General features: G+C 40.8%; 1 protein-coding gene across 1 annotated transcript; it reads right to left on the reverse strand.

Moving 5' to 3' along the window:
• Positions 1-6: 6 nt before the first annotated feature.
• Positions 7-2,172, reverse strand: LOC144640937 (adenosine receptor A1-like). Its single transcript, XM_078500000.1, has one exon. The coding sequence runs from the start codon at positions 1,847-1,849 to the stop codon at positions 866-868; it is 984 nt and encodes a 327-aa protein (XP_078356126.1). The 5' UTR covers positions 1,850-2,172; the 3' UTR covers positions 7-865.
• Between the last annotated feature and the right edge of the window lie 8,484 nt (positions 2,173-10,656).

Consider the following 10,656-nt stretch of genomic DNA (forward strand, 5'->3'; position numbering starts at 1 on the left):
GGGTATCCAATCGAACGTTCGGTAATCGAACTCAATCGAACACCAATCGTTCGATTGTGTTCGGTAATCGAACATAATCGAACTCACAATAAAATTTGGTCAATCGAACTCAATCGAACGTTCGATTACCGAACAATGAACAATCGAACTCAATCGAACGTTCGATTACCGAACAACCAACAATCGAACTCAATCGAACGTTCTATTACCGAACTCCTGTTTGTTTATACTGCGTTCATATTGTACGGTGCACCGTTCCCCTAATCCTTTTTTGGCGATTCGCCATACCCCGGGATAGGACGATTGTCTGCACAATAGCCACGGGCACACCAGTCTGCCACGTGGTTGGGAGAAATTTTGCCAAATGTGTGTTTTTTACATATTGAACACAACTGCCTGTGTTACAGTGAATAAAATGGTGCAACTTCTGTTTGAGTGTAACGGTGAAAAGCAGGGCAGAAACCATATCCTTCCTTCTAATATAGAAATGTAAGCAATAGTGCATTTCAGTTATTTTACCGTCGTTTTGTTCTCTTCTACCAAATATATTTTACTAAACATTTACATTCAGTTCGATATTTGGACGTTTTTATATTTATTCCATTCAATAAAAGTTGATTTTGATTAGTCCTGCGTGATTTACTTAGCAAGAGAAAGATTCCGAAGAAAATCGAACCCGATTGAGTTCGATAGTGTTCGATTATGTTCGATTGGTTCGATTGGTTCGAAAATCGAACTCACAGCAAAATAGATGTTCGATTTTGTTCGATTACCGAACCCAATCGAACGATTGGTGTTCGATTGGGTTCGATTGATTTTTGGTTCGATTTTTTTCGATTGGATACCCCGGGTATTGGTCAGAGGGCTATGGATTTGGCGTAGACGCACGTCTCATTGTCCGCATTTCAAAAGCCGAAAATTTCCTCGATTTTTTCCCCTTCTTTCCACACGTAACGATCCAAAGAAAGGCTCTTTTGCAGTTGTTCAAACGCCATGAATAAATGAACGGGTTCATTGAACTGTTAGCTAAAATAAGCAGAAACTGAACGTCACGTGACCATAACACAAGGTCACAGTTACATGTGTTACACAAGTTGATGATGTATATGAGGGCGCACGCGGGCAGATAACATGATATAAATAACACTAACATAATCAGTAAGGTTTTCGTAATCTTCTGCTCCCAACGCATTTTGAGTTTCTTGAGACGACTGTCGTCTGTGCTATCATGTATACTGTCCCATTCCCTGACTTGACGACGAAACATCTTGTAAATCCGTATGTAGGCAAACAATAAAACTAGAAAAGTCAACACGACGGCAGTGTTAGCAAATAGAAACGCGTAGTAAAAGAAACCCACGTAGAGATACGCAAAAGGGAAGCTTAACGAAAGCGTCCATACAATAACACATGCGATAACAGCCCGCATAGGACTCAGGGTTGCCCTGTATCGGAATGGTGATGTTATGGCGATGTAACGATCAACTGTTAGGGCGGCTAGACTCAGAACCGACGCCGTACAAGAGATGAAGAACGGCATGTGAACAGCAGTACTCAGCCGCTCATAGTCGATCACTCCAAGAGCGTTCTTTATGTGATAATAAGCCGAGACAGGTTCTGTGACAAGGCCCACTAACAAATCTGCCATTGCAAGATTTGCCACTAAGTACATGAAAGGAGAACGTAGGTCTTTGTTTGGATCAATGAAAACTGCCATAACCACGATAAGATTTCCCGGCACGGTCACAAGACAAAGAAGCGCTGAAACTCCGCCTGTTATGAATGGAAGTACCACTGGTGTGGTTGAGTTGAGACATGGCGTTTCAGAGAATAAAAATGTGTCGTCCATCTTGTTCAAGCTGTTGTTGTTGGTCACTTCTTACAAACAATAGTTTTACAAAGCAAGAATGAATATGCACTTGGCCTGTCTCCAACTGCTCTATTTTGGCTGCTTTAGCTAGAGTAAAGTACACGTTTCCGTTCAGGTTAAGTGATCACTTTATCCTGTTTGGTTGGAAGTAAGCATAATTCCCGTCTGCGTCGAATGAGTATTTCGTCTTATTTGGATTGAAATAATCAACAGAGTTTCCGTCCACGTAAAACGTTTATTTTATCCTGCAGTTAGGGGCAAAGCAGACATTGACCTCTACGTGACAGATAACCACAATAGCCTGGGACAATAGATATTACCTAGGCAACTGATAGTTACCTCATCAAATCCTGGGAAAGCAGACAGATAAGCGCGCCACCGACACAAAAGGGGAAAACCCGTTTTCGTTGGCGGCAGGTTAATCTTGTCATGATGGAAAGTAAACGTGCAGGAGTCAGGCAGGAGTAGAGAGTACGCAGGCTAGGGCATGTAGACAGGACTGATATGACGCGCAAGTTAGAGAAGAGGATCTTAGAGGCCCTAGAGGGGCGTGCGCGAAGAAAGAGACGCACCCCTCCCAACAAATGACACGAAATCGCGTCCTGTGTTACCCCTGTGCCTACTGTGCAGGCTACGATACACTGAAACCTCGATGTAACGAAGAGCCAAGGGATTAGCTGGGATTGGCAAAAAGATTTCGCTCTAACGGGGTTGTTTTACACAGATTTTACTATCACTCGAGCTAAGAAAATCGTTTGTTATACCGACAACTTCGTTAAGGTTATATAGAAGATCGTTAAATCGAGGTTCCATTGTATTAGGTTCTCGTTTCCTAACGGAATACTTACTTAGACCAACTTAGTCCGTCAAGAGCTGATGAACGCCCAAGACCGGTAGAAGCTAGTGAGAGATAACACGTTCAGACCCGGTTCAGCTTTTCCGTGAGTATTATGGAGTACGCGGTTTCCGGTTCCGGTGAAAATGACCACAGTCGTATTTGCATTTTGATTACTCATCGATTTCTGGTTGATATCATCAATCTATACTATTACGACTGGAGATGAGAGACTTCATCTAGAATAATTAAACCCGGCTCCCGCCTTTCAGTGTAGCAAGGTCAGCAAGGGAGGGTGATTCCTTTCGCTTGCGACAAAAACAAAAACAAGTAAAAAATGCATAATGTGCGGCTTTACGGAGGGCGAATATCAAGAGCAAGCCAGTCAGATGATGAAAGTGATCACATGACCTTAGTTAGGTGGCGCCGCGTTTAGATAGAATTTGTTCGTTGGAACTAACAGCATAATTCTTTTTATATCAGGAAAGCACTGTGCATTCGTTCAAACTTGAATGAAATTTGGTTCGCGGAAAAGCGGGGATTGCGATCGCGTCAGACTGGAACTGAATGAAGGTCCATTTGACTTGTGGGATACATGTTGAAAATGGCGGAATGTTTTGGCGGAATGGGGGATGCGCCATTTGGTTTCTTTTCGCATCAAAACTTTGTAGAGGCAAGATGAGGGCCACCTTATTGCCGCAGGTAAGTATTGTGTTATAAAGCTTATTCTCCAGTCTGCTTGAAGAACTTGCACAGCTTGAAATATTGAGCACGTTTTAAATAGTATCTGACTCCGTGACATTGCAACCCAAGGATACGTAATTGCTGCGGTTATTTTGGTTTACTTTTCTGCATATTAGATTGAAGGGATATGCATTATAAGCAACAAATTCAATCAAGTTCTCGAAATGCTTGTAGAAGTTTAGTAAGAATACGTGAAAGCCAGTCAAAGCCGCGCCATGTGCTTCTTGTTGAATTTCACACCTCAGCACATGCAGATGACAGGACGTAACAAATCGATAATTCTGATACTCGATAAAAATCAATAAAAATCGATAAACATCGATAAGTAATTAACTAATTAGTATCGAAAATCGATCAAAATCGATGACCCAATTCTTTGTGATTATCGATTTTGATCGATTTCACTAATTAAAGTTCGATTAGTATCGATTGCATTCGAAAAGTATCGATTTTAAACGATTTATATCGATTTCGATCCGAAATATTGGAGAAGAAAAGCTACCGTTTTTTTTTGTGTGTGTTTAAATTACCGTAATCCTGAAGTGTGACGCTGAAAGAAATGCAGTCGCTTCGCCTACAAGTTGTTTTGCAAACGGCCAGTCAGGTCAGTTCGGCAACGTTTATAAATTTTTTCAAACGAAGAATAAAACATGGTCAATCTTATAAAACTAAGAATATCAGAATATGTACACGCGACTAGTAACCTAAGACATTCGTCAGCGACACAATTTGTAGATGAAACAACCGGTTTAAAACCCGCAAACGATTCCATTTTACACTTCATATTAATTACGTTTGTTTGAACAATCTTTTATTTACAATGATCAGATCACAGGAACCGATCAGATCACTTTCAGACTTGACGTTAATTACTATCTTCATTGTGTTTTATATCTTAATAACAGTAACTTCGTGTGATTATCGATTTTGATCGATTTTCGATACTAATTAGTTAATCATTTATCGAAAAATATCGAATAATATCGATTTATCGATTAGGTTTCCGATGATCGATTTCGATCGATTTGTTACGTCCTGAGATGAATGGACCAAACTTTCAGTCACTATTAAATGTAAGTTCTAAGATATTTTACGTTTCAAGTTCTTTAAATGCTCTGAATTTTAGTGTGAAAACTAAATGGATTTCCGGTATAAGTGAAAAAAATATTTACAACTCGAGTTGTCTTAGTTTATGCACAACGAACTAAAATAAAAGGTTCACTGCCGAAATAAAAGAAGGCTAATGGCAGTTCATTCTTGCGTGTCATAAACTCAAACCAAGGCTCCACCAGAGAACAGTCCATTCTGGTTGCTGCATTGTGCATTCTGGTTGAAAGCACGATGTGTCAGCCATGCCTCTATTATTGTTTATATTCGGGCAACTGTGGGGAGCCTCGTTTCAGATTACATGTGACGTGCGTACAATATTTTAACGGCAAATAAAAAGAAACCAATAAAATTGACTTTGATGGTAGATTAAGATATGAATATACTGTTTACGCGAAAATGCGCTTGGATTATCTGCCACAATTGAAAACACTCGAAATTAGATGGCATTTAAAATGCAGATTAGCCTCTTGGTACGCGCTAAGCATCATGGTTGACTAGGATCTTTTAAAAGCCAGCAAATAATAACTGCTGCTTACTCGCATTGCTTGCACAACAGCCATTGACTTTTCATTGCTGCAAGCTCATCGGTTACAAGTCATTTTTCAAAAATTATACTCCTTAGTTGAGTTTTGACCGTTGGGATGCAAACTTGGTTTGGAATTAAAATCAAGCAAATCAAAAAAAACAAGTGAAAAATATGATAGCACTGCTCACTTGCCAGCTTGGTAACATCCCTGAAATTTCATCCGACCAAATGGTGCACTGATAATTGAGTATTTTGCAAACTAGACTGCCTGGTGCATTTTATTTTTTATTTCGAATATATATACAGACTTGACAAAATGCTGAAAACAGAAATAATTAAGTGGACTGAACGTGAACAGGCACTATGCATAATACATGTATATCTGTACTGACCAAAAAATTATGCAAACTGCCATTCTAAACTTGAAACCTTTGCCCTGCTCCACAGTACCATTCACTTGCATTGCGGCACCTACATGCATGCCACATGCATGTAAACTGCATGTGTTACACTCCTTTTACTTTTTTTTCTCACGTCAATTTTCATGCCTATAATAGAAAGGCTTGATTAAATGTGTATTTGCATATTCGACAGGAAGAAACTAGTTTCCATACATGTTAAATGCATCTATTTTTTTTCAGGAAGGACACTTTCAATGCTCAAACGATACATAAACATTAGCTAATGGCATTACAGCAATATATATACTTTTAAAAAATAAAGTATTAAGTCCTGTCACTTAAATGTAAAAAAATATATATCTTATCAGCTACATGTAATATTCTGATAAGAACAATTTCAGGCAACAGAACAGTTTATTATTTGTTCTCGGATTTCAGCTGTATGCTCATGCATACAGCATATACATGTACAGTGTGTATATGGTAGCTACGCCCCTGGAAAAACATATTTCTAGTAGTTTTAATACTGTTGAAAGACAAAAGCAAATAATAAATAACGTAATTATTGTTATAAAGTCAAAAACTCTGTTCAAGTCAATTTTTCAATTAAACTCAAAAACATTGGGAATGTGTTTGTGAGGTCTAATTTCATTGTCTGAGATTTTTCTTTGCATGTAACTCACCCCTTTAAATTCAGAATTTGCGAGATACTAATAAATGATAAATCATTATTATTATTATAAACTTTGCCAGAAATTTTATTGTTTCTACAAAATCTGATTTACACTTGTTGGTGTTAACCTGTATATCTTTTATTCTAGGACTGCATGTACTCGTGTTTGAGCTCACAGAAAGATCCAGGTCACACCATTTTCAGTACTTTTACCAAGAGACAGGTGCAGTAAGAAAATTGAGTATTTTTAATGAACTTATTCAAATCAAAATATCTGGGCATGGGGTACCCTGATTCTCACATTGTAAACTTACTGATAATGAATTTTTTCTAGTTTATAACCTTTGATATATTTAACAGTAAACACAGTGTGTGAAAAAACAATGTTACTAATAATAATAATAATAATAATAATAATAATAATAATAATAATAATAATAATAATAATAATAGTGTAACGCCATAAATTCTCCGATAAACTCAGCGTTATAACTTTGTTTAATCACAACAACTCGAATCTACAACTGAGCACATGGTATTGCACCATCAACGGATCACGTGACTAAATAGTTCTCTAGGGGGGTACCCTAAGGCGCTAGCCTAACATTACACTACTCCCCCCTTTATGAGCACTGTCGCAGTGCGTGTCCACTATGAAAGTCACTTCCGAGTGTTCTGAAGCAATTTGAATGTAACACAACAAACTAAAAGTCTCTAACGACTGTTCATGAACATGACAAATGTCCACAGTTCTCAGGCAAACATTAAAACACCTGAACTTGTCAATTTGCTTTATCTGTTCCATAAAGTCTATCAGTTCTTACGCAGAATCTTGCACCCTGTAAGTAATGCCAATGTTGCTTTACAAATTCAACAATTGCCAATAGCTCACGACGAGTCACACAATAGTTCCTTTCAGACTTGGACAATGTCCGGCTCGCAAACGCAATAGGTTTCTCCACCCCATCCTGAAGCTGCGATAACACTGCACCAATTCCATGGTCCGATGCGTCAGTGTCTAACACAAACTTCCCCACTCTGGTCGGATAGGCCAGGACTCTACCGGACGTAAGTAAACCTTTTAGGCTGTCGAAGGCCAGCTGACATTGCCCTGTCCAAACAAACTCTGTCTTAGCTTCTGTTAGCTTATGCAGTGGTTGAGCTACGGCTGCAAAATTAGGGATGAACCGGCGGTAATACGAGGCGAGTCCAAGGAAACTTTTGACCTCTGTGCTGTTCTCTGGAATGAGCCATGTACGAACTTGTTCCACCTTTCCAGGGTCTGCAGTAATGCCTTCTTCTGTGACCACATGTCCAAGGTACGATACCCTTTTCTGAAAGAGGAAACACTTCTTCGGCTTAAGCTTAAGTCCTGCACACGCTAGTCGCTCAAACACCTGCTTCAACCGCTCTAACTCTTCTTCAAACGTGCGTCCCATAACAATCACATCATCAAGGTAAATCAAGCAGATCTTCCAATGAAGGCCCTTCAACACAAGTTCCATCAATCTGGCAAATGTACTTGGTGCATTGCACAGTCCAAATGGCATGACATTCCACTCATACAACCCGCTTGGAATAACAAATGCTGCCTTTTCCTGTGTGTTCGCATCCATGGCCACTTGCCAGTAGCCAGAAGCAAGATCTAGTGTGGAGAACCATCTTGAGCCGCTTAAAGCAGCGAGTGGATCGTCAACTCGTGGCAAAGGAAAGGCATCCTTTACAGTTGCTGCATTTAATTGGCGGTAGTCGACGCACAGCCTTTGGCTACCATCCTTTTTACTGACCAGCACAACCGGAGAGGACCAAGGACTTGACGATTCTTTCACCTTCCCTTTCTGCAGAAGGTCAGCAACTTGTCGTTCGATTTCATCATGTTTCCAAGGAGAGGTGCGTCGAGGCTGTTGTCGGATTGGGGGCACATTGCCTGTTTCAATTCTGTGCTGTGCCAGATGTGTGGTGCCCAAATCCCCATCTGAGAGAGAGAACACATGTTGGTAATTGTACAACAACTCCTGTAGTCTCTCAGTTTCACTGTTAGTCAAGTTCTCAGTACTCCTTTCAAGAAGTTCCTGTAAGGTCTCTGGTAAAGTCCTTTCAAATGTTTCCTGTGATTCATGCTTGTTGACTACTCTAGCTTGGCTCACAACAGTCTCACGATTTTCTTCAGTAAGCTCCAGTAGGGTGACATCCATAACCAGCGTAGCTAGGGCTACCACAGTCTCAGCAGCCAAGTTGTAAACTTCATCAGAAACATTGAACACATGCAAAGGGACCACTCTGTCCTCTCTCACATCCACCAGAGTCCTTGCAACATAAAGGCCCTTTTGTTGCAAGTGTGAGCTGAGGCAAGGCTCTAACAATCGCATGCCTAATTGAGACGCCTTTGGATTTAAGGTCGCAGAGCGCTTGTGAACGGTGACTGGGACAACCACTTCAGTGTGAGGTTCAATAATTGTTGACCTTCGCACCATACATCTGGAACTGAGAGGTTGGTTCTTGAAATCAGAACAGTGAAACACTTGTCCATTAATTGAAACCTGGTTTTTAACAATGTCAATCTGTGAATCAACTTGCGACAGGAAATCCATTCCCAGAATACCCTCATCCTCAATGTCAGCCACAATTACACACATTTCAAACTCTTTAGTACCCAGATGCACTACAACATGTCCCACACCATGTGTTTTGGCTTGCTGACCATCAGCTAGGGTAATAGCAGAATGAACTGAACTCAAACTGAACTTGACACTGTCAGGTAAGGAATCAAAAATCTTGAATGACAAAATGGAACAAACAGCACCAGTGTCTATCAACCACATCACACGAGTTCCTCCAATGAAGCCTGGCAGATAAAGACCTCGCAATTTATTATTAACTTGTGACCTTTTCATGGGAACAGCATTGTTCACATCATGTCCAAGTGTAGGGCCAACATCATTCCTATTCAGGCATCCCCCGGGCCCTTGGGTGACACCCTGCTCGCGTTTCCCGAGTCTGCACTGACTCTATCTTGTGACTTGCTTTTTGGGCAGTTACGACGGTAATGGCCAAATTCTTTGCAATCCCAGCATTGACCATTTCGATTAGGATAACGTGGAGCATTTGGGCTTCCAGAGGTGTTCAGGGTCATAGTCTGGGAAAGTTGCTGAATCTGCTGGACTAATTCTTGGAGAGCAACTTGCTGTGTTTCCTGACGCTGTTGTTGCATTTGAATGTCAGATCGTAACATGTCCAACTGGGCTTTCAACAAATCAGGCTCCTTTCCAACTTCATCCACTGAGCGAACCTTTGAAGAGCTTCCTCGCCAATCACCATCCAAAAGACGAAATACTTCCAGTTCACAGGCCAGTGTCAGGGCTTCGTCCATAGTTTTTGGTTTATCCCTCCGTAGTCTAAGCCTGTCATCTTGATCTTTGATAGCGTCAATAAAATGCTGAACGGCAAATCGCTCTTGGGTATCAGGAGACAAATTCTGGTAACCTAGACTGGACATACTCCGAATATCTGCAGCAAGAGCTTGAACACTTTCGTTTTCCTGTTGGCGACGGTTGTGCAGACGTGCCTGGTGCAACTCGCGTTGTTTTTCAACACCGAACCGAAGTTCCAGCTTGTCAACAATCTTCGCGTAATTTCTACAATCGCTATCAGACATGCCATTGAGCACCTTTTGAGCTTCGCCGCGAAGACTTGCGGCCAGGAATACAGCAGCTTCATCTTCGTTCCAATCATTAACAACAGAACAACACTCAAAGTGCTTTAAATAATCTCGTAGCGACTGAGTACCATCATAATCTGCGGGATTCTTTACAGGTTTGCTAAACTTTCGGCGATTTGTAAACAAATCAGCTGAGTTATTACTCGGTTCGCTCTCTGACGACGCGAACGGATTTGAAGAGTAAGTACCTGAATTATTCAACTGGTTCTCTGATGCGAACGGGTTTGCAGAGTGGACTCGGCGACTTGAGCTTTCTAAATTTACTGATCGATCCAAAGATAAATCGGACGTAGGTGTAAACGGGTTTCCAGATTTAAAAGGGTTAACTGGCGTTGAACAACTCATACCTTTGACTCCTGAATCCACAATTGAGTTTTCCGTCATTGCAAATGGACGAAACCACACAAGTAAACACACCAGCAAAATCTCGAGGCAGAACCTCACAAATCGACAAAATTCGGTCGCACAAACCATCCAAATAGTTCCATCGACTACAGGTTACCGTAATGTTCGGGTTTTCTTCACCGCTGCCACCAATGTAACGCCATAAATTCTCTGATAAACTCAGCGTTATAACTTTGTTTAATCACAACAACTCGAATCTACAGCTGAGCACATGGTATTGCACCATCAACGGGTCACGTGACTAAATAGTTCTCTAGGGGGGTACCCTAAGGCGCTAGCCTAACATTACAATAGCTAAAAATAATTACGACATACAGATCCACAGCATGTAGATCCACATTCATTCCATGTAGATCCACATTCATTCCATGTAG

This window comes from Oculina patagonica, unplaced genomic scaffold (assembly GCF_052425735.1).
Source record: "Oculina patagonica isolate OP01 unplaced genomic scaffold, crgOcupat unplaced573, whole genome shotgun sequence".
Lineage (NCBI taxonomy): Eukaryota > Metazoa > Cnidaria > Anthozoa > Scleractinia > Oculinidae > Oculina > Oculina patagonica.

Bases quoted from the DNA above. Each gene is read 5' to 3' on its own strand.
- LOC144640937 (XM_078500000.1), bottom strand. From the start codon at position 1,849: ATGGACGACACATTTTTATTCTCTGAAACGCCATGTCTCAACTCAACC.